The sequence below is a fragment of the Calonectris borealis genome, chromosome 20 (genome assembly GCF_964195595.1).
Source record: "Calonectris borealis chromosome 20, bCalBor7.hap1.2, whole genome shotgun sequence".
Taxonomy (NCBI): domain Eukaryota; kingdom Metazoa; phylum Chordata; class Aves; order Procellariiformes; family Procellariidae; genus Calonectris; species Calonectris borealis.
Genome location: NC_134331.1, coordinates 3,030,642 through 3,054,392, shown reverse-complemented (window position 1 = coordinate 3,054,392; position 23,751 = coordinate 3,030,642). Strand labels below are relative to the sequence as shown.

The 23,751-nt window shown below is 45.5% G+C and overlaps 1 protein-coding gene across 6 annotated transcripts in view; it reads right to left on the bottom strand.

Moving 5' to 3' along the window:
• Positions 1 to 1,369: 1,369 nt before the first annotated feature.
• The window catches only part of ABCA5 (ATP binding cassette subfamily A member 5), a 34,842-nt gene continuing 12,460 nt past the window's right edge, over positions 1,370 to 23,751 (bottom strand). For all 6 annotated transcript variants that reach the window (XM_075169414.1, XM_075169413.1, XM_075169416.1 and 3 more), the window contains exons 12-40: positions 23,385 to 23,443; positions 22,726 to 22,836; positions 22,336 to 22,511; positions 21,793 to 21,912; positions 20,856 to 20,994; positions 20,577 to 20,667; positions 20,225 to 20,364; positions 18,641 to 18,760; positions 17,430 to 17,631; positions 17,023 to 17,192; positions 16,059 to 16,192; positions 14,967 to 15,104; positions 14,214 to 14,327; positions 13,679 to 13,849; positions 12,606 to 12,719; positions 12,210 to 12,347; positions 11,633 to 11,707; positions 11,034 to 11,125; positions 10,387 to 10,513; positions 10,174 to 10,291; positions 9,977 to 10,068; positions 9,644 to 9,819; positions 9,062 to 9,137; positions 8,883 to 8,977; positions 8,386 to 8,505; positions 8,025 to 8,174; positions 6,936 to 7,015; positions 6,623 to 6,678; positions 1,370 to 4,854 (exon numbers count right to left, since the gene is read on the bottom strand). In XM_075169414.1, the coding sequence (XP_075025515.1) occupies positions 4,747 to 4,854; positions 6,623 to 6,678; positions 6,936 to 7,015; positions 8,025 to 8,174; positions 8,386 to 8,505; positions 8,883 to 8,977; positions 9,062 to 9,137; positions 9,644 to 9,819; positions 9,977 to 10,068; positions 10,174 to 10,291; positions 10,387 to 10,513; positions 11,034 to 11,125; positions 11,633 to 11,707; positions 12,210 to 12,347; positions 12,606 to 12,719; positions 13,679 to 13,849; positions 14,214 to 14,327; positions 14,967 to 15,104; positions 16,059 to 16,192; positions 17,023 to 17,192; positions 17,430 to 17,631; positions 18,641 to 18,760; positions 20,225 to 20,364; positions 20,577 to 20,667; positions 20,856 to 20,994; positions 21,793 to 21,912; positions 22,336 to 22,511; positions 22,726 to 22,836; positions 23,385 to 23,443 (3,502 nt within the window). In that variant the 3' untranslated portion in view covers positions 1,370 to 4,746. The remainder of the gene's footprint in view (positions 4,855 to 6,622; positions 6,679 to 6,935; positions 7,016 to 8,024; positions 8,175 to 8,385; positions 8,506 to 8,882; positions 8,978 to 9,061; positions 9,138 to 9,643; positions 9,820 to 9,976; positions 10,069 to 10,173; positions 10,292 to 10,386; positions 10,514 to 11,033; positions 11,126 to 11,632; positions 11,708 to 12,209; positions 12,348 to 12,605; positions 12,720 to 13,678; positions 13,850 to 14,213; positions 14,328 to 14,966; positions 15,105 to 16,058; positions 16,193 to 17,022; positions 17,193 to 17,429; positions 17,632 to 18,640; positions 18,761 to 20,224; positions 20,365 to 20,576; positions 20,668 to 20,855; positions 20,995 to 21,792; positions 21,913 to 22,335; positions 22,512 to 22,725; positions 22,837 to 23,384; positions 23,444 to 23,751) is intronic.

The following is a 23,751-nucleotide window of genomic DNA, read 5'->3' as shown; positions in this document are numbered from 1 at the left end:
CTTCACTAAAAAAATACTACATTTCTGACGCATACCCTGTGCCATACATAGTGTGCTGGCAGTGCCCGGTGCAGTGTGGAGCCCTGGCAGCCTGCACATTATTTACAGAAAATGCATTTTAATATAAAAAATGACACCTGCTCTGAGCGCTCCTTGGGGTTTCCCATCCTGTGCACTGGGTGCTGCTCCTGGCTCTGCTGCTGAAGTGGGACCCCAGGGCAAGGCAACCCCTTGGGGCTTCACTGAAAACCAGGTAGAGAGCATGTAGCATCTCAAAATATCATTAATTAAATCCCCAAGGAGTTGCTCCACAGGATTTCTGAGGAGGGGACTCAGGACCAGCCTCGGATCAGCCCTTACATCTACCAGGAGAGGGGCTGAGGGGGAGCCCGCATCCTCCAAGGGGGACACGCGAAGCAATGCATTTCAGGAAAAAGGAGAACTGAAAGCTGCAGGACACTCTTATCAAGGAGAAATTCAGCGTGCTACATGAGGGACTTTCTGAACATCTCTTAAAGGAAGCATTACAAGGGAATGGATTAATTTTACAGCTTCAAAAAAAAAAAAAAAAAAGGTGGCATGCTGCCCTTAACACACCATGGAAGAAAAACTAGTATGAAAACCCGGGAACTTGCACCAAGTTCAGATTACATTTCTTTGGGGTTATTTTCCTCCCCGCTGAGGGGTCCGGGGAGACTGAGGCACAACCCCCTTTCATTTTGCTAGGTCCTTGGCTGACCCGCAGGGCTGGAGGTGGACCTCCTCCTCCTCCTCCTCGGCAGCGGGTCATGCCGGGAGCCGGCAGCCCCACGCGGCAGCCGAGGAGCAGGCACAGCTACTCCAGCCCTGGAGACCACGGTTCCCTGCCCCAGCTTCAGCCAAACCTCTCACCAGCAGCATCTCGCCACCCCTCGCGCCGGAGCAAGCACCCATCCAGCCACTCAGTGAGTTTGTCCTGGGCAACCAAAAAAATGAATTTTTTTTCCCCGTGGGGTTAATTTTCAAGGGGATGAACATGATTCACCCCTGCAGATGCACGACGCAGCGGGCCAGGAGTGCACAGCTGCCCCGGGGTCGCTTCTAGCCCGAAGTTGGGCTGAATTAATCTGGCTGCAATTTGTGACACAACTGCGGGCGGTCGAATCTTAAGTGTTGCAATACTGCAATTCCCTGCATTCAATTAAAAATATGCAATTACTGCAGCCTGACACCCCCAGCCATGCCAAGAGCCGGGGCCCCCATGCTCTGCCCAAGCCCCCCAAGCCCACTCACCTGCCTGCCCCGGCGTGCCCCAGGGAACAGCGAAGGCTTTTGAAAACAGTCCCCGTTTCTAGCACGGCAAAACACACGCATGAGAGCGACACAAGCATTTAACAATCCAATCCATCTTTATTTTGGTAGTACTTTCTGCTGGAAATGGAAAAACCTCGACTTTGCTGTATTGTAAAGTGGTAAAAGAAAAGACAGGGGTATAAAATAAACTGCAAGTGATTCAAAGTGCCTGACGGCAACATCAGGAGGAGCGTTACAAGCGTGTCACCTTTAGACCCGGTAACTTCTGTTTCTGCTAACAGAGTACTGGGTGTCAGCTATCTAATACACTTCACTTGTCATAGAGAGGTATTTTTAAATAAGGGCTTTTCTGGGTAATGTAAACAAAATCAGACACATTAAATTCCTCCATAGAAAAGTACAACCTTATAATAACACCACAAAGTAAATGCATCTTCCAAGTTTTGGATATACTAGCTATTTCTCACAACAACCCTGCAAAGTAACTAAAACCATTATACCTGGGAAGGGTGGCACAAACTGAATTGATTTGCCCCCCGTCCCACCGTCACCCCGAATCCAGCTGCCTCGGCCCCGCCGTATCTCCCAGAGCACAAACTGGGTGCCTGTGTTGCATGGCTGGGCTTTGGCATGGCACCGGTAACAGCTGAACAAAGGGAATTAGAACTGCAGGAATAAAGCGCTCGTGTTTCCAGGGGATTCTCTGGTTTAATTTTGCACGTGTTTTTCCCTATTCTGGCGATTATAGGCACCATATGACACTTTGAAAGACTTCTGGTTACAATACGTTAGGATTACAGTGATTTTGGGGTGGCATGTTATGCCACATTGACACATGATATCACCATGCCAAAAAGATCGCACCCAAATACGCAGTTAACTTAACGAGCCAAATTCTTCGTACGTGTAGCTGCATAAACACAGTGCCACCACCGACTGGGTTACTCCAGGGTAAGCAAGAATAGTGCCAAGCTGAGCAAATCTAGATGCTAATGAAGGTTTTCATACGATCCATTTGAAACCTTAGAAAATAAGAAACTATTTGAAATAGGGTGATGTCATCCAGACAGTACTGAACTACTTCACAGACTATTAACTCTGACTATAAGTTAAAGAATAAAATTAAGACATCGAGGCTACCAGGTCGCAACTGTACTTTCATAAGTTCACGTGGAAAAGGCATGCTGTACATTGCTGGACAGATGTGCAGATGACACTCAGCGGAAAAACCATTCACAAAAAGAGATGGAAGTAAGAAACGTGGGATTTGGAGAAGACGCACTTAGCTTGTATGTACAGACACGGGAAAGCATCGCGAGACAAAATTCTGGGTCCCACCTTTGCTCCAAATAAAGGAAAACGCTCAGAGATATTGGCCAGCAGCAGGGATGCAGCCAGGAGCAATGGGCTGGGGGTTCCCAGGGGTGAAATAAAAGGCTGCATAAAGAGAAGACCTGAATTTGGGTCGTTTTTGGTTCCTTACAGGGAAGCTTCAGCCCTGGAAAGATTGCTACTGGAGCTGCAGTTTAGAGGCTGGTGCTGTAATCCCGTTCCTTACCTCTGTTCGTTTCCAGCACAGGAGATCAGGGCAGAGGCAAGTGCCACGGCTCAGGGCTCATCACAACCGGCAGATTCCCGGTCTGTGCCCCGGAGGGGAAGGGACCTTCCCCTGGGGAAGCAAACAGCACGTCCAGGTGTTTCTGCAGTTCTTGGGCTCAAATTTTAACCACAAAACAAAACCTCTACGTTTATATGCGATTTATAGGTACAAAAGAGGAAGCAAAAGTTGTACATAACGAGTTCACATCTCCCCCTAGTAGAGTCAGAAACTAATGAAACAGATTTTGGCTCAACGCGATGATAAACCATTATCAGACGTATTACATACATTATTGCCTGATAATTACAAACAGTTGGGACACACAACTCCACCTTAACCCATAGTTTTTTGAGTTTTCACAAGAAAAATAAAGGTCTTTTCTAACTTTAATGTGAAGATATATAAATGACGTGACTTATGAAGCCAATTTTTTGATATAAATGTATCTCTATATTTGTTCATTGCAGAACACAATGAACTGTTAGCAATCTTTAATTTCACCTTATAAAACTGAAAAAGTGATGATAGCTTTGTGTAAAAAAACAAAAAAATGATGTATTTTCAACATACATCTGTCGTACCTTAGGATAAAGGATCACATATTCTGCTCTTCTTAGTGCTTCTATGCAAACCAAAGGCACCATTCGTACCGATGAGGTTGTGAATGTGGATCTTATTTTTTTGGATTTACGAAAGTGAATGAAAAATTGCCAGGCCAGGACAAAGCAAACGTTCCTGTGCTGAGCACACTACTGCATTACTTACTGCTATCACAACAAAGACGGATTAGGAAACGCTGTTGCATGTACTTATGAATTCACTGCCGAGAAAAATGAAAACATCTAAAAAGGACTGTCTTTAAAAACAGCTGGCAGGATACACATCGTTACACCCAACCAAAGAGTTAGACTGGTTTTAATGAAGATGAGAAATACTCACACCTCTGCAAATCCCGTAACTACACGGTTATGTCTTTGTACTTTTACCGAGTGGGGGAAAGAAAGCATCCACTTCTGTACACCCCCTTTGACCCTACAGTGCATGCACTACAAACACCAGTGCCACCCAGAATGGTGGTGTTAGCCACCAGGAGTTAGCCACATCTGCCAACTTGCAGTAGCAAGGAATGTAAGTGTCAACAAGTGCCGTGTTATATCTGCAAATGAACATTTTCACATTGGTTGGATACCAAGCCAAGCTCGCAGTGTAACTCAGGACCCTCTCTGCAGTGAATACAATTACTTTGGAGTGGTTTTTGCCCCCTCTTCTAAGCAGGTGCATCTTCTGAGCACAAGCAGGGACGGGTCAGCCGGCGGGCGAGCAGGACCTTGCAGGAACAGGTCTCTGCACGGCACCTCGTCGGGCGGGCAGCAATGCCCAACTGAGGGCACGGCAAGACCCCACGAACCAGCAAGCGGGTCCCGCGGAGCACGATGCTCCAGTGGCAACTGGTTTTATTCAAATGCATGATTTCCAGTAAGGACAGCCCAACCTCAGGCAGCCAGCCCCGATGCAGGGAGGAAGGCAGGCGGGTGCTCCCGCACAAGCAGCCAACACCAGGAGATGACCGACTGTCGTGGCAGTGCCTTCTCGCTCAACGCAAACCGGGAAACAGCGAGGGGAGAAGGAATTTCAGAACAGCCAGAATAACGCTGGGGATGCTCATCGCTTCCACCGCTATTGCGGCGTTATTCCTAAGGCCAGGATAGCAGAACACGCTCAGTGCTTCCAAATACAATTCTCCTTGTCCATCCCAGCTCCGATGTTTTCCATGCACGCGCCCCAACGTGTGTGCAGAGGATCATCGCTTGCACAAAACATGAGCTGCCGAGCAGATGTGGACCATAAGGAGCTCAGAAAACGACTCGGTCTTCCTGCGTCCTCTCCCACCACAGCGTGCTGTTCAGGGTGCCGAAGCTGCTGTCCTCCTCCTCCTGCTCTTTAGCAAGCTCCACAAAAACCTGGACCAGGCAGAAAGGATGTGAACACGCCATGCTCTTTGTAGGGACTTTCTTGGTCACAAATAGAATTCATGGTAAAAATCTCAAGGATATAGAATGTATTGCTTCATCTCAGAGTAGGAAGTTCTTAGTATTTTGGGTTTTTTCTCCTTGCTCCTACCCTCCCGCCTCATCTCAAGACAATGAAAAGGAAGTTGAACCAAATACACGCTGAAGGACATTTATCGTCAGCAAGAACTATTCCAGAATAAGCAGTAAGATGCCTCAGCTTTACCCTCCTTTCAGAAATGAACAGCAATGCCCATCTTCTGAATAAATCAGAGCGGCATTTCCCCCAATGTCACAGATTTCTTTTGCTCCCGTCACTGCAGTTGGTGTGTCTTATTTTAAAAAGAAAGGAGAGAATGGGAATAAAGAGAGCAAGAGAACTGACAGTCGCAATTCACTTTGGAAAAGGGGACTTGACTTTCCCAAAAATGCCTGAAGAGGCAACAGCTGCCCGAACGGGGGGCATGGGGGACAACCTGCCTGCGCAGGGCTCGTCAGCCCTCCACCCACCACCCCTCGCTCAGACGGATGCACGACTCCTGTTTGGCAGGGGCAAAGGGAATCCACCCCGGATGCCTGCAAAAACCCCATCTAACTCTTCGCTGGGTAAAGAACTGGCTGGACGGCCGGGCCCGGAGAGTTGTGGTCAACGGAGTTAAACCCAGTTGGCGGCCAGTCACGAGCGGTGTTCCCCAGGGCTCAGTACTGGGGCCGGTCCTGTTCAATATCTTTATCAACGATCTGGACGAGGGGATCGAGTGCTCCCTCAGTCAGTTTGCAGTGACACCAAGTTGGGTGGAGTGTTGGTCTGCTGGAGGGTGGGAAGGCTCTGCAGAGGGACCTGGACAGGCTGGATCAATGGGCCGAGGCCAATGTATGAGGTTCAACAAGGCCAAGTGCCGGGTCCTGCACCTCGGCCACAACAACCCCAGGCAACGCTGCAGGCTTGGGGAAGAGTGGCTGGGAAGTGCCCAGAGGAAAAGGACCTGGGGGTGCTGGTTGACAGCCGGCTGAACATGAGCCGGCAGTGTGCCCAGGTGGCCAAGAAGGCCAACGGCATCCTGGCCTGTATCAGAACTGGTGTGGCCAGCAGGAGCAGGGAGGTGACCGTGCCCCTGTACTGGGCACTGGTGAGGCCGCACCTCGAATCCTGTGTTCAGTTTTGGGCCCCTCACGACAAGAAGGACATGGAGGTGCTGGAGCGTGTCCAGAGGAGGGCAACGAAGCTGGTGAAGGGCCTGGAGCACAAGTCTGATGGGGAGCGGCTGACGGAACTGGGGGTGTTTAGCCTGGAGAAGAGGAGGCTGAGGGGAGACCTCATCGCGCTCTACAACTACTTGAAAGGAGGTTGTAGCGAGGTGGGGGTTGGTCTCTTCTGCCAAGTCACTAGCGATAGGACGAGAAGAAATGTCCTCAAGTTGTGCCAGGGGAGGTTTAGATTGGACATTAGGAGAAATTTCTTTACTGAAAGAGTGGTCAGGCCTTGGAACAGGCTGCCCAGGGAAGTGGTGGAGTCACCATCCCTGGAGGTATTTAAAAGACGTGTAGATGAGGCGCTTGGGGACACGGTGTAGTGGGCATGGGGGTGTTGGGTTGACGGTTGGACTCGATGATCTTAGAGGTCTTTTCCAACCTTAATGATTCTACGATTCTATAAAAACCTGCAACACCTTCGCCTGGCAGGGTTTACTTCCCCAAAACAACATTTGCTTTGACATACCTGTTCCAGTGTCGCCTGAGAAAAGCTGTACTCCTCGATGTTAAAGGCGTGTTTTACTGTTGGAAGAATTAACGAGAGCGCGTATTTAGGGATACTTCACTATCTGACACAACTGGATTTAAAGCATTTTAAGCTGGTACAAGTGCTTGCTCTTGATTTCAAAAGAAACAGAGTTGGGGACAGCAATAATAATAGAAAAAATGAATTAAATAAATTTGGAAGAGAAATGCAGAAGTGCCACCGCATGGCAAATGTGTCAGTTATGGGAGACAAAATGATTTCTGTATGTGATGCGTGGCAAGTGCTTAATTACCTTCTTCCAGCTTGGAAAAAGAATGTGAAAGCGACTGTACATCTTCTTTAGGAACTTTATATGCCAAAATAGAAGCAAAACTGGAACAAAGAAACAAAGCAAATTTAGCTTCAGGTAAAATCACTCAAAGCAAAAATATTAACATCCAAATGAATGGATTTAAATTCATTTTCCGAAGGTTACTCCAGACATTTTGACTAGTCATCATCATACGAGACAACAGGAACGATGCAGTTCAGAAGACCAGCTGGTTTACAATCCGTCTCAGAGATCCAGGTCCAGGGGCACCAGCTGAGACCCACCTGAGACTGCTCTATGATTTATGTGCTCTTCAGCTAAGATTCAACCATTTATATTCTGCCTATAAACTCATGAAAGAAAAATCGCTGCCTGGGACTCCCAAAGTTATGAAGTTTTGCCTTTCAAATGAACTCAGAGGGAGGACACGGGATCTCTCGGGACTTTGCATCGTCCAGCGGTTCCTGCAACCCAGACTCCAGCTCCAGGTGGGAGCTGCTCTACCCCACGCTTTTGCTTCTGAAAAATGAACTCTCCTCCGAATCTCCCGCACTGAGGAACGCTCCTTACACGATGCCTGCAGTGCCCTTTTTGGAGAAGTCTCATCAGCAGTCACCAAGCCAGACCCTCGAGTTCATACGGCAGAAATTCTAAGCTCTTCGGGGAAAACCAACCAACCCACCCTCAAACTTTGAGGAACTCCCAGAAAATGTTCAAGCATTTCTAGGTAAGGGCCAGTGACTCAGCGACTCAGATTTTACCCCCGTTTCCCGGGAGGGCCCGACCGAGGAGGAAGCCTCCAAGCAACGGCTATGCAGAAATCGAGTTTTGCTTCCTCCGTGCCGAACATCTGCACGCAGGGCTCCCAGCCACCGCCCTGGCAGCTTTCGCTGGCCTGCACACTTCCTTTTTTTTTTTTTTTTTTTTTTTTTTTTTTTTGTTATAAGCTACATGTAAATATTCTTTGTAAATTTTAGTATCATGGCATGCCTTACCCGGTGCCAAGGAGCTGCTGAGAAATCAGGGGCTTGTATTAATATCAACGTTTTCTGCGTATTTGTTGAAGTTTACCTTTCCTGACGATTCGCGTTTGGGAAGATGTGCAAAATCTGGCTCTGCAGATACTCCACCTGCTGTACATCTGCTGTTTCTTTTAATTTCATTTCCAAGAAGTATCCTCTGCCAAACTTACTCTTCAGGTGTTGGACAGTACCTATACATCTACCAATTGCAGAGAGAAAATAAGAGTTGTACGTGTTACACCACACTCAAAAAGCAGCCTAACTTCTAACAGACCCTTTTAGCAGTTTATGTTTAATTTTGCTCCAGGTTTAAGGTGCAAAAAAATTGTCTACCTATATTTTCAAAGAAATATATTCCAGTGGACAGCTGTCCTATCCTCCCTGCCCGCAGGGGAGGGCTCCGGTGGTACCTGAGCTGCCCGGACACCAGGATGGCCACGCGGTCACAGACAGCATCCGCCTCTTCCATGTAGTGAGTGGTCAGGATAGCTGCTCTCTCCTTATTCTTAAATGCTACTCGAATTGCCCGCCTACAAAACATAACCAAAAAAACCCCTGAATAAAACATTTCAAACATTTGGACAAGAGGACTGTGATGGTCAAACACAAACCCTTTATTTTATGGACCAATACTACTCCCACAGTAACAATTAACATCTGACTTTTTCACAAAGATGACTCAAATCTCATACTCCTCACGTCTTTTTCAAGATTTCTTTTGATTTTCAAGCTTTTCATCTCCAAGCTGTTCTGGGAGAGGACACAGATGAAGTGCACCTGGCGCTAAGGCAGTGTTGATTCCCTGTCTATGGCTCTCCCTGGTGTTAACAGGGATAACGCACACAAAGTTGGGCAAATTCCCAAAGAGAAACGAGCCTGTGGCAAACCTAGCCCCGGCGGCACTCACCACATGTGCTGCTTGGCTTTTGGATCCATCCCGGTCGACGGTTCATCCAAGAGCGTGACCCGAGGGTTGCCCAACATACTCAGGGCAAAGCACAGCTGGGAGGAAGGCAAAGGGAACGGGTAAGGACACAACAGCTGCTGGAGACACCCAACACGGCAGCTCGAAAAGCTCCCCCATACCTTGCGTTTCAGCCCTACGCCCAGCTTCTTCGTTGTCTTCTGCAGGTGGTCTTTTAAATCCAGGGCGCTCGCGATGCTGCGGAAGGGGGAGGACCGCATATGAAAAGCTGAGAGGGTGATGGTTCGGCTTCCCCCTCATCACATAGTATGCAAACAGTCTCATTTCAAGAGCTCAGTTACAAATATTTGTATATATTTGTATATAAAGTACAAAAAAACCCAGAGCAATGAGCAGAGTCGGAGCTGGGTGCTTCCATACAAACCCAGCTGCCCCGTGTCCTAGAGGAGCCCAGGGTGACAACCTAGAAAGAGCTCCAAGCCCTGGACTCCCCGTCCTTGCAGCCTCTGCAAAGGTCACTGTTAGCACTTCATAACTTTAAAAAAACCAAACACCTACAAATACCTACAAAGTTGAATTTTGTGTGGCTGAAACTGTACCTCCTAACCTACAAATTCACACTTGCTGAATTTGCTGAAAAGATCCAATCAAACTTAAATGAAAGAAAAGATTGCATTAGGAGAAGTGGAAAAAAAAATGCTAAGAAAGCTAAACCTTAAACATTTCTGTAATAAACTACTTACCGTTTTACGACTTCCTTAACATCAGACTGACTCATTCCTTTGATAGCGCCATAAATTTCAAAGTGTTCCTGCAATGTAATATCTGGCCAAAGCGGGTTCGTTTGAGGACAGTACCCCACAAATTTCACTGAGTCATCTTCGCTGTTCAGACCAAAAGAATAATCTCCCATCAGAACCTGCGAGGAAAATGGATTGACCTTACTTAATAAAATTATAAGTTTCAGAACTGTTTTTGTAAAGTTTTAGCAAAAAACACTTGGGAATGCTTGCAATAATAATAAAGAAAATTAAATACAGATTCATTTTCTATTTAGTTTGTAGCACGTAACATACCTGTCCACTGGTTGGCTCAGTCTCTCCAACGAGCATATTAATTAACGTGCTTTTCCCAGCTCCGTTGGGTCCTAACAAACCCAGTATTTCTCCTACGGAAAGGACGACACAAAACATTGCCCAGGAGGTCAGATAAATGGATTCAAGAGCTGGTTTTGTAAAGAAAACAGCTCAACAGCACACAATTGAACTCCAACCTTTTTTTACGCAGAGAGAAACATGTTTCGTTGCCACTTTCTTTATTTTTCTCCCCAGAAGAAATTCCTTTCTTTCATCAAACTCCTTGTGCAAGCTGCTGACCAGGATTGCTGGCATCTAGTAGAGAAGAGAGAAGCGGCTGCAGATCCCAGCAGCTCTGGGAAACATCTGAATTTGGGTTTTGGGTAGTGCCCGTGGGCGCACGGCATTACCTCCTCGCTTTTGGGGCTGCTCAGTATCTCCTGGACTCGCAGCCTCTCCGCCTTCACGTCTTCATCTTCGTTCTCATCATGCGGGACGTCTGGGAACTTCCAGGTTTTGGCTTTTGTAAAACATTTTCTAAGGGGAAGAAAACAACATGATGCCTCTGCTCGGCATTCCGTTCAGATTTGCTCACTGCTTTGATGCAGAAAGAAATTTGTGTTTGCCGCACCCAGGAGTAACACATTTATGCAGCACATCTGAGAAGCCCCAAAAGAGCAGAAGTCAACGATTGCAACTATGTCATCTTTATGCTGAGCTCTCTGTTGGGGTATGGCATCTCTAGCCATGCAATGGGAAAGGCAGCTCCCCTACTTTTATATAGGGGACGTCCTTACAGAATTCCTGATTTTGCACTAATATAACTTAAAAGGAAGTGAAAAACCTATTTCTGCACTTTATTGACTGAATTTCAGACAACTAAAGTTAGGAGAACAAATGCTTTAGACACTTGGGATGGGATATAACCACAGGTATTTTATTTTCTCCAATATCCCCTATAGCTACACACTGCATACTCCAGTTTAATTACCAGCATTGTTTTTAAAAATGGCTTCTTTGGACTATTACTTTTAAAAAGTCTATTCAACAGACACACCTGAAAAACGGATCGTCTCTAACTGTCCTTCCTCCATTCTTCAGCTCGAAACATCGCAGTAGGAAGAGCCACACGACACACTGCAAATAGGGCTAAAACAGAGAAATACAGTTCTGGTTACTTGGAGCACTGCCAGCCCTCCGAGGCTGGTGATCCTATAGGTGACCCTATAGGTGATCCCACCAGTGCAATGAGTGACAAGAAGCACCAGCTCTTCACCACCACGTTTCCGAGACGATGAAATATATCATTAGATGCTGCTCAGTGGGTCGACACCAAGGACGCACAACCAGAGTCTGCTTAGATGTAGTGGCGATTATTTGGTTTTTGGAGAGAGACGGGACTTGCTCCATCAGCACAGACTCCATAATAATCAGGATTAATATCGGCACCGTTCACAAGACTATTGAAGCTGGTGGGCACAGCAGTTTTACTGATACCGTTCGTGCTGCAACAGGTTGCAAAGCTGCAGGCTCCAGCGATGCTGAACATTAAATCCAATCTTCGTTAACAAAGATGCCTGAACAGAAGGGGCCTCCCAGCAGGAGTTAGCAATTCTCTACAGCAAATATGGCAAATAATCAAATAAGCACGCTTACAGCTATAACTGCTACGAGGAGCCGGTCCCACGGGTCGTAGTATCCTCCGTCCTTTCGCTTGCCTTTCCATGAGACCTGACAATGCAAAAAAATACGTTCAGGTAAATAATCACCTACCAGAGACTGCATATTCTACATCGCACTTTAATCTCAAATCAGCCATTTAAGTTACGCTGCTCAAGCCCTTTCTGAGCTCTGCAGAGACCCTGCTTGCGTGAGTCTGACGCCGATAAACTTCCATCGAAGTCCCTGGGGCTGCTCCCAGTTTAAAGCCACCGACTCCCAACTAACCCACCTCCCATCACTGGGTTTGCCCAGTCCACAGGCTGAGAAATGCATGGTTTTCCTTTAGATATTTAATGGAAGACTTCTTCCTTTCCTCATTTTAAAACCGCAACACTTTGCTTACAGGAAAAGGGCGATTCTTCACCAGCAGTTGCTATTCTTCATGTGCTAAACGGCTATGGATGACGTTACACCACCAGGCAGGTAGCTGCTCTCCCGTTATCATTAAAGACACCCACCCAACCCCAGCCGTCTACAAATGCTCTGGAGAGGATCTCCTGTGCCCCCTTACCTTTATAAAACAAATCAGACAGCCAATAAGGGGATAAATAGGAATGAAGATGGAGAAGACATAATGCAGGATGGTGGTCACCAGGTAATAGTCCAGAAAAAAAGCCACTTCAGTGACAACCGTACAGAGCAAGGCTGTCTGTACAAAAGAAAAGGAAAAAAAAAAAGTCCATTTTCATTCAGTTCAGACTCTCTAAGCATACATTATTTAATTTGAGGCACATTTTTTAAAGCTTTTATCATTTAGGATATGGCAGTAATACAGAGACATCAATAAATGCTTCAGATTTCTTGTGCATTAAGGACACAGAGTTAAATAAAATAACTGGAAAGCCTGTTGTGGCTTTGGAGATAACCAACCTTCCCAGCTAACCAAAATCAAGGTAAAGTTACTCACGACTGAAAATATAAATGACCAAAATTCTTTCGTATTCTGGACTTTTTTAAACGTGAAGGAGACCACATAAGTGAAGAGCACGACTGACGGGACATAACCAATCAGGCAAAAAATCTGCAAAGATAGGAAAGGTTTCTCAGGAAATGTACAGCAGGAACCTGGGGGTGAATTGTTTGTATAAGTATCAACTGGAATTACTTTAGTGTGCTACGTAACTCTGGATTCATCTTTGTCATGTAATTTGATATATTTTGCCACCTTGGTCCATACAGCACATACTATTAAAGACACAAATAAAAGAGTACATGGAGAGGCAGGAACCTTACTCACTCGGTTTCCTTTAAACTATTTCCCTTTTTTTTTTTTTTTTTATAACACAGGCTCTCATAAATGTTGACCTGAAGATTTTAGCAAATATTAGGAATTCCACCCTTCAGCCTTAGCATTTTTGCAGAAATTAAAAGAAGGGTAGATACACTGGTAGAAAAATAGCCCTGTAGCGCAATGGTCACATCCCAAACCTGATTAACTCAGAGCTTCTGGGAAAGCAGCTAGGAAAATCTGATTCTTCTCAATTACAGCCAATATCTCAGGGAAGCCCGCTCAGAATGTAACAGACATGAAGACTTGTAGTCTCTTCAATGTCATCATATGCTGCAATTCATTGCAGGGCTGGTCTGTGTTCAAAGTCACTGTAACCTTGTCATTAGCAGCACGCCGATGCAAATGGAGCAATTATCAATCAGCAAAGAGCACAAAGCAGACTGAGCAAGCAGGGCAAAAAAAGGATGGAGCATTTCTTTGGAAGATCCTGGTATTTTAAAGCTCCGTTTTATTCCCGTTCTGAATGAAACTCCAAAATTGGAGTATTTTTCCCCAGGAAAAGTAGTACTATTTTGCCTTTGGTGCAGCCTGACTGGTACCTCTGTGCCAGCAGCCTTTAATTAGGTATTTTCTCTGTATATCAGTCGGAAAAAGTTTGCTGAACCATCTAATAAAAATAAACACTTGTGGAAAACAACAAAACCATGCTTTCACATCCCCATCTGTGCTCCGGTCCCCACCGCACTCACCACAGCGAGGAACTTGCCAACGTAAAAATAAACGCCGTAGTGAAAGGCGAAGAGGCTGCCTATCATCAGGACAAGGATGGAGAAAAACAACGGGAGGTCAACAACAGCTTGCCCAGTCCAGTAAGCAGAGGGATAAAGCCCCGCTATCTTCAGCTGCGTGTATGCTTTGATCTGCAGCGGGAAAAGAAAATGCAGTGTTAATTAAGTGTTAATTTTAATTAACACTATGTTAATCTGCCTCGGTGCGTGAGCAGGATCTTGGTATTCCCTCTGATACACTGCTTTTACGCTGACATGGCATCAGTGTGTTACCCAGTTACTGCTGATTTTAGCTGCCAAAGAAGCAAAAAGCATTTCCACAGAAAGCAAAAGGGCTTTTCCCAAATCTGCTCTACCCCAGGCAGCAAACAGCAGTCACATCCATACTGCCTCTCATGGCAAAAGATGCTATTTCAAACACTTCTTAAGATTTCCCTCAAAATCCCAAGGATTTTAAGCTCTTGTGCAGTCTATGAATCCACATCTGGGAGTTTACCTTATGGTTTTCTGCATTGTCCATGGCAAAATAGGGTGGCATTCCAGTAATAATGATTCCCAGTAACACAGCTTCAAAATAGATCTCCAGTCTGAAAATTGTGTCTGGAAGATTCTGAAATATAAATCAGATTTCTTCAATATCAGAACGTGTGTGAAATGCATTTAGAATTGGAACAGGACTGTAAATGCTAAAACATATATTCGGTGCGTCTCAAGATCATCTGAGCTGCAGCACGAAGAAAAATACCTATGGAAGTTTTTGGAGTATTAATGAGAGCATTTAACAAACTCCTAGAGCATTTCTCTCCTGCAGCAGGTCCTCTCCTCTCCTAACGGCCACCCCAGCAGAGGAGGCAGCAGACCTCCAGCATCCCCATGCTCAGCCTCCCAGAACCGCAGGTAACCTGTAACAAAGCCATAACAAATTCCCAGCAGGACATCCTCTTTCCAAGCCCCTTCTTCCTCCGCTTCCAGAAGCTGCAGAACAAAATCCCAGCATCTTTCAAGTCCTCTTCAATTCTGCAAAGGTCCGTACCACCAAGGACTTACTCCACGGGCTTTGGCTACTGGGGCCCAATCCTTCCCGATGGTGCTGTGCAGAGCACAGCCCTTGGTGCTGCAGACAGTCCCAACCAGCTTCTCCCTTCGTTTACAGCACATTTTTACACTCCCCCTCTCACCCCAGGGATGCTTTGCCACTCGCCGTGTGTTTAAGGATGATTTTTGCTGTGCAGCCCCGGGTGCTGCTCACCTGAACGAAGGGGTTGCTCCAGATTTGAATGCTCTCCGTCACGTTTAAATGGCGCAGAAGTAGATTGCTGACAATATTCATCAAAACTGGCAGGGAATGCACCATGGTACTGTTGAATATGATCATGAAAACATAGTTCTGGAAAGGAAAGTGTTTGCTCTATTAATTCTTCTGCATGAAGGGTACTATCCTGAGAGGGCTCTCTCATGGGCTTAATTAAAGCTGAACATTGGGAAAAATCTTTGCATAATAGAGTATGCTTTGCAGGAAGCTCTGGGCTGCTCAGGGTGGTTATAGCACGTAACCTAATTCAGGAAAACAGCCATGCTCTTAGAAAACAAGTTATTTGGAAAAAATTCCCAGCATGTTTTATGCAACAGTGACGCTATGAGAAACGATGCTCCAGACAATTACAGTCTGAAGAACAAAACACACAGTGATCTGCACTCGTATGTTCTTTGCTAATGCATTTAAAAACCAGGCAGGCAAAAATTTACATTAGCTAAGGGCTCCACTGTCACACTAATATTAACAGTTTGCAATGAATAAAAATGGGAACAAGAGACAGAGCTGGCACATTGCAAAGCAGTTCCTTTGTTGGAGACTAAATACGACCCCAATGTTCAAATCTTTCTGACACTCCTTCAGTGACCACACTGAAACAAATACTTACAATCCGAGAAACTCATTTTTCTTTACACACGAGAGCACCATGGAATTATACTTCTGTCAAATTGTATAATTCAGCCAGTATAAGGTTAAAAAAAAAAAAAAAAAAATATTCCTACGCCAGGTCTCTTGCGAAGTAAAATATTTCTCTCGGCTTTTTGTATCCTTGTGGGGAAGAAAGGGGGATGGATGTTTTATTAGCCTACCATAATTATCATTATGGAAGAACATTTATTTTGATAATATTTCAATTCCGTTAATACAAGTCCTCTTTGCAGGCCTCTTGTATAAGCAAAATTATATGATATTTTTTGATTATATGACTCAATACGTGCCTTTCAGGCAAGAGCACAACAAAGCCAGCCCCTAACCAGCTGCTCGTCTGCTCTTTGGGATACGACCGAGCCAGTCCGTCCGTCTCACCTGTCTGGATTCAAGGTCAAACACGTTTAAAGCTGCGCTGTGAGGTGCGGCTGAGACGTAATCACTGTCATTGAACATCTCCAAGAGTACGTTCATGCTCCCAAGAGAGCGGACAATGTCATCGATATCTGATTCTGGTGTAAGAAGAGAAAACAACGTGATTACTCATCACCACCTTGGAGGATTTTACACAGAATTGTTGATGCATTTTCCCACTGATATAACCCTATGATGAAAGGTCACTGTTTCCTTACACACGACCACCAGAAAGAGTCCTCTGCTATTTTGAGCAACAAGAATGTTTTTATTTGGGCTTCCCACTCAACAGCCTCCAGAGCATTCGAGAACAGTTTTTGGTTATATTCTCCAATTAATTTGTGCAAGTCAAATGCAGCGGTGAGGAAGCGGAGGGGCCAACGAGCACTATCAGGATACTCAAAGTTTCAGCTGAACAGAGAATTAGCTACAAGAGCAGGACACCAGCGGCACTTTGATACCACTGGTATCAAAGAAATTAAGTTGTATTTAGCACAAATTGCCAATAGCTCAAACAGACGCTCGTTTCCATTGCCCGGACCGCTGTTACGCACTCTTAAAACACCCTAAGTTATAACAAAAAGGAATTTTCCAAAATGCTTTGTAGCAGGATTTCAATGCTGACGTATCTAAATGTCTCCCTACCCAGTTCCTCCACATGGGTCATCTTTTTGTCTCGAGACATAGCGAGCACAAGGCTGCCCGACACGGGAGGAGGAGGAGGATCTCTGAACCAAACCCTACGGCATGAAGGACACTCACTCTCTACTGTCTCTGGGTTCTTGGAAACTCTTCGTTTCGGTTAATTTCAAGGAAAAAGTTTGTCCCCAACCCCAAAAGTAGCACACACCATCCTTCCCCACCACGTGAAATGCTAGGACGAGGTGGAGACAGGAGCTATCCCCGCGGAGCATCCCCGCTCTCCTACCTGTGGAGTTCTGCAGCAGGAGACGGCTCCTGTACTTGTGATAGTCCTCTCCGGGCCTCAGCAAGTACAAATCTGGGGAAAGTTTGATAGCAGCTACAGAATTTTTGATGATGTGGTGTATGAAAAACAATAAAATCTGAACTACAAGAAAAATCAGAAAAAGCAACAACCTGAAAGAAATAAAAGTTTGGGTTTTATTAAAATTCAGCAAAAGCCAACCCAGTTTACGTGCATGTTATTAAAACAACATCTCCCTTGCCCCGAAAAAGCATGTGTTCAACAGTAATACTTGTTATTGTTGAAATGTCGCTATGGGAAAAAAATTAATCGCATCTTGCCGTTTCTCTGGTATCGTTCAAACAGGTTTTGAGAATTTTGTGTACAAGTGAGAAAGCCCCAATACTTACATAACTCTCACGCATTTATTCTCCCGCTTGAGACTAAGGAAGTGAACTTTTGCTATGGTGGAAACCTGCTTCTTCCAGAGGGCTGTATTGCTCATTGCCAGCGCCTTCGTCTCCGAGAGCATCAGGAGGCTCTGCTCCATATCGTCGAGGGATTTTGTATCCATTTCATCCTGCACTTGCTGGGAACTGAACACGCTATAATCTGAAAAAGAAGAGAGGAAAACTCTACAAATTTGATGCTCTGTCAAAGCTACGTGGCTTGAGATGGCAGGGCTGGAGAAATTCCTGGCTGGCTGTCAATTCCTTCCCCTTGCTATTGAGAAACCATCTCGTCTCATCCCCATCTCTCAACTTAATCCCAAGCTCAATGACACCAATCTAGCCCAAAGCCCTGAATCACCCGCACAACAGATGCTTAAGGCCGATGATACAAATTTCTGCCACCCAAAAGGTGCAACTTGCCCCAGTTTCATACCATTAGCCTATGCATGCACCTGTGTTATTCAGTACCAGCATATTCAGCTGTTAAACCCTCTTATACCCACGCAAAAGCTTTGCGGAGCAGGATAGTTTACTAGTCTGTATCACAAAGAAAGCTCTAGAAAGATTAAGATAGCTTAAACCATTCCAAGTTGACATCAAAAGAAGAACTGATTAATTCTAGAGTAATATTAAGCGGTCCCAACTTTTTGTTTGAGTTGGAAGTTAATTTAAAGGAGGGGAAGACAAGCTCAGCTGTTTCAGCCTTAGCTGCGGGCTGCTAATATTACTGTTCACGCAGAAGGCTAGAAACAAATTTTATACTGTGCATTTACGATTTCTTGTCCATTAGGAAAATAAAGCACATTTTAAAAAGCTGGCTATAAAAAGTGCAACTGTAAAGCAAAGAAGTTAGATGTAAGTACACTGGATGAAAAATTAATTACTGCAGAGGCAGCCAGTAAAAAGCTTTTCCCTGGATCCTCCTAGAATCACTCCCCACCCAACTCACTGCTTTTGTGTGTTTTTTGTGTTAAATATTTCAAAAGCCTGGAACGCCCTGAGACCGAAGGGGATGCAGCACTGGATGTAGCACTCTGCGAGAGGATGTTTTTATTCTTACCTCCACAGCAAAACTCCTTCTGGCAATGACGTGGCATGGACGATTCTACACTAATTAGGACTAAATCAAATATGAGGGAAAAGAGGAAAACAGCCACGGTCCACCCCACCTGCTTGATCGATCTCTGCCTCAACTTCCAGCTTCAGATAGACATCCTCCAGCGTCGTCATGGAAACGCCGTAGGTGATAACGCCCAAATGGGAATGAGTGTCGAGGTCAGAAAACAAGCCTAGGGACAGAAGTAAAACATGCTGGTTGCTCTGAAAGAGGATCACATCATCCTCTCGAGAGATCTTCAAGCTCATCAGAGGCATCCCCAAAGCCTTCTGCATGGTACTCTGAACAGCAGGTAACGTGTAAATATGGTTGCTTAATTACGAAGACACAGATCATGGCTTGAGAACCAAGGTTGGGATAAGCTCCTTTTAGCACAAAACTTCAACCTCCGTGGTCAGGTATGGGAAACGTGGCATGTTTTCCCGAAGCTGTAGTGTTTATGAAAACCACCTCAGCATCCTGAAGCTCCTGGGCTCAGAGCTGCCTCCCGCACAGGGACTGCAGGACAGCTTGTCCCACCTAGATGCCAGCCCAGGCAGGAACAGATTTTCCAAATAAAACCGCTGAGTCATTTTTTATATATATAAATACCCAGATCTGTAAAGCCAGCTTCACTGGGCAGGAGATCCTGGACAGCAGGCATAGCCTGAAGACCAAAATGATGTTCAGAGCGAGAGCACTTATTAGCACCTCGGGATAAAAAACGCTATTGGGCTCTTGCTAGTCCTACGAAGTGAAGGACTTGACAAAATGAGGAGCTTCAGAGCCAAGGTCACATTGAAGGGAAATGCAAATGCGTAAAATGGGAAGAGCAGTCAGATACCCAACGGTGCTCATCAGATCTCCACGATTTCTTCTGCCCCAGTGGCTGAGGCATATTCCTAACCTCGGCTTCTCCTTCAAACAGTTCAGGGGAATTGATTCAATCTTGCACAAAGACGCCTCTTTCTCAAAAGTACACGCAGTGGCTGATAAAGGTAAAGCTAATAAATTATTAACTTGTTAAATGCAACGGGGAAAAAAGCATTTATGAAACATGAGCCGCATTCACATCAGTATTGATTCTCCCTTAGCTTTCCACATAGCGCAAAGGACACGCTGTTTCTTCCATTTTCTCCTGGAAGGTGAACAAGGAGCCCCGTGTAGGACTGATCAGATAATTGCTGCCATCTAGTGAAACCACATCTGTTCCACGCTCCCTCTCACCAGTGGGTTTTAAGGCAGTGACACAATGCTCTTTGCGGCTCGCAACAAGGGGGATTGATGATTGTAGGACTGGCTGGAGGCCAGCCCTGCTCACTAACACGCTCTGCAGTAAGACGATGCTTCTGCAGAACAAGGGGATTCTCGGACAAAAGGGTCTCTTCACCCTTCTGCTAAAGGCATCTCCCCAGCGCTTGCTGTCGGGTGCCCACACCCCTCGTAACAGCCCCCTCGGAGGAGGCGACGAGGTCCTCACTCGCCTGAGAAAGACCTCGCTGACTGAGTATCACCCAAATCAGCCAAACAATGAATAGGTATAAAAACACATAAATGCAGAAGTGACAATTTAACAAGAATTGCAGGCTATAGCCACGCTCGACGGATTTCTCTTCTGCAGCCATTCAAGCCTGCAGCACAACAAAACCATCAATACCTGCGAACTTGTCCATGTCCTTGAGCGGCAGGGTGTACACCAGCTGCTCGTCGTTCTCTTGGATCAGGCTGGCTGCAGGTATGTGCTGTCTTATCAGCGAGGTTGTAGCTTCCGTGTTGCAATAGGCATCGATGTGCATACTAAGAAAATGCACGAGAAATGGGGTTTTTAAAGCTTGCTTTTCTCCTTACGCCTGCATCAGGACTAGCAGCCAGCAGAGCACCAAACATTCAGTATGAAGATGATAAAAGGAGCCTTTTTGGGGGCAGGGGGTGCCATCTTACAGATTTCAACAGAAAACAATAAAAAAAAGATACATGATGTCACATAACAGGTATCACAAAAAGAATACCTCAAGCGGTAGCCAATTCCCCATTTGCTTTTGAGAAAGAGAGAAGATCCAAGGCATTTTAACATCCCTTGAGAAATCACAGCTTTACGATCTAGAAACAAACAAACAACAAAAAAAAAAAAATCAGAGGACTGTCAGTTTACTCCAAAAAACAACTATATATTTCAAATAAAGGCATACACCACAGTTAGAGAAGCATCACTTTTTGCTCTATAATGCGACCGTCCCTCAGGGACCGGGTACCCAGGGTGGTACCCAGGGGGTTGCGGCAGGACTCACCGGCGAGGATATCCGCCTCGTCCATGAAGTGGGTACTGAAAACGGTCACGCGATTCGCTTTTCTGTTCTTCAGGAGGTTCCAGACGATGTGCCGCGAACAGGGGTCCATACCCGCAGTCGGCTCATCCAGCAGTAAAACCTTTGGGCAAAAACAAGAAGCGTTTGCAAAGCCAAATCCACGCGCAAGGTATTGACCTCAGGAAATCCCTCCTGAGTGACAGACACGGGGCTTTTTGTTTGAAGCCTGCGAGTTAGTCCTCTAAAACATGTAGGAAACATCCTAGAGTAAGCAAGGCAGCTGTCTTCACTTTGCTTTGAATAAATTCATCTCCTGTTGTGACAAATGGAAAAATCATATAGTAAGTTAATGCCACAGTCTGTTTTATTCCGTTTCTAATACAATTACGTTTAGCTATGGATTCGCTCCTTCTATTAAGGGATGGTTAAATATACACACATGCTTTTAAAATCCCAGTGAACTGTCACACGCATCATTTTTAAAAACAGAACTAAAAGCAGTCTCCATTCTTACAGGCCAGAAACAATAGCTCTGTAACACAAAAGAGCTCTCTGGCTCCGTCCCTGCTCCAAGTGCCTGGACAGCTTTGCAAGGAAAGTGACAGTGTCACTGTTGGGGGCTACATCTCACCTGCCAGAAACAACGTAAAACTTGTCATGCTATTTATTTCACAAAGAGATCAAATCCAGAGCTGCCGCCATTACCTAAGCCATTAACATCCTCAAGCATAACAGTTGAGCTATTGAAGTGATTTTAATTGTTTAAACCACAAATGAGGGGGAGAAAAAAGTGACAGTTGCTCACAGCAGTGATTTCTGCATCTTACATATTATTATCTGCATTAATCGGTTTTGACAAGAGACATCAACCCTTCGGTGTATTAGTGACACCGAGTCGGGAACGCTCCATCACACTCACCTTTGGGTTCCCGAGAACAGCAACTCCCACCGACAGCCGCCTTTTCTGCCCCCCGCTTAATTTTTTAGCTTGGTTGTCTCTGATAGGCTGCATATCCAAATCCAGCAACACTTTCTGCACCTTTAAAATGTTTATTGTTAAAAAAAAAAAGCTATAAGTTTTTTTAACCAGATTATTAACAATTAACATTCAAATGAACTGTTCCTCATTCACAGTCTATTCTCTATCTGAACTGCCAACGAACCTGTCCGTCCACAGCAGGATCTTAAGCTCCAGCAAACCTGAAGAAGTTAAAAGGTGTCTATGCTTGAACACAAATGCTAGGATTTAAAACGTTTCGGGAGCATTTTAGTCTCCTACGAAAATTTAACAGTTTATCTATGTAAAAACATCTGTCCGTACTCTGCCTCCTTGTCTGTTATACTGTAAAGTAATATTCCCCTGCAAACTTGTCTTAAGGAAATATCTGTTCAATATAAGGCTATTTTGCCCTACAGGTTAAAAATGAACGTATAAGACAATATCTGCGCCCAGCTGACTTACCTCTTGTATCAAATCGTTCTGCGGGATTCCTTTAATCGCAGCAAATATGGAGAGATTCTCCTCCACAGTTAATATATCGAAGTGTATGTCGGACTGGGGGCACACACCTGCTATTTGCCGCACTTCAAGCATTTCATCGATTTCGGAGACTTTGTGCCCATAGACAGAGACGAACCCTAAAAAAAAAAAAAGCCAGGAGCAATCAACTGAGAGGTTTTTTTTTTTTTTTACAGCCAGAGAGCAGGATAACATGGACATGAATCTAAAGTGGAGTCTTCCAGACATTATCCAGAGAAAAAGTCTGGTGCATCCCGAAATATCCACAAAGGTTAACAGCTTTGGTTTTCAACAGCTTTGGTACTCAAAATCCCTAACGCCGGAGCAGCTCACCGTCCGTCGGTGGACACAGCCCGCAAAGGATGTTCATCAGCGTCGTCTTCCCGGTCCCGCTGTGCCCGAGCAGAGCCGTGATCTGACCTTCGTAGATGTCGAAGGATAAATCTGGTCCCCGAGGCAGGCGCAAGAGAAAGAGGAGACGTTAGCCACGTGCTCGTGGCGCCCGGAGCCGGCCCCTGCCGCAGAGGTAAATTCAAATACTGACATATGGGGTATGCATTTACTCTCTGTTCGGAGGGACGCCTTACCTCCACACCCCAGCCCGGCACGGGGCCGCCGGGGCTGGGACAGTCCCTGCACTGCCTGCGGGGCGGCCGCGTTTAAAAGCCACACGGGGAAAGGAGATGAAAAGATCAGGGAGATGGGGCAGGGAAGATCGTATCATTATAACGACACGGGCAGAAGAGGAATAACGGGGACGATGTCAGCAGGCTTTCTTTAGTGACGGAAGGGCTCCTCTTTTTGGGATACCGTTTTAAAGAAGATTACTGCCAAAGCGGTGAGGGAAGACACACACAAGCACACCTGGCATTCATGCTCCAAGGTCCCACCCCACTAAAAGAAACCAAAAAGCCCAAACTGAAACACAAAAGACCACTCAGCTATTGCTCCTCTGCATCTGATAAGCAGCTAAAAAGCTAAAGTGTTCTTACTTCTGAGAGCCTCCACAGTTTCCCCCTTTTTCCTGAATGTTTTCTGAACACAGCTGATTCTGAAAGAAGACATGTCATTTTATAAACTATTTTAGGATCTTTATATGTCATTTTGAATGACCAACACTTGGCAACAGGCACAAGACAACCATGCTGAAGTGGCACTAGACACGTTAAAGACCCATAGAGGCAAGTCAAGAGACAGGGCATCTTGTTGCAGAACTTAATCCATCTCCACCCTAGTATCAGAAAGCTTTTTCTCATCACCTTCTAAGGTATTTCTTATGATGACAGACTGAATTATTTCAAATCTGTGTTTCTTTCACACGGTAGAACAATGCACTAGAGGTTTCCCAAGCCAGAAAAG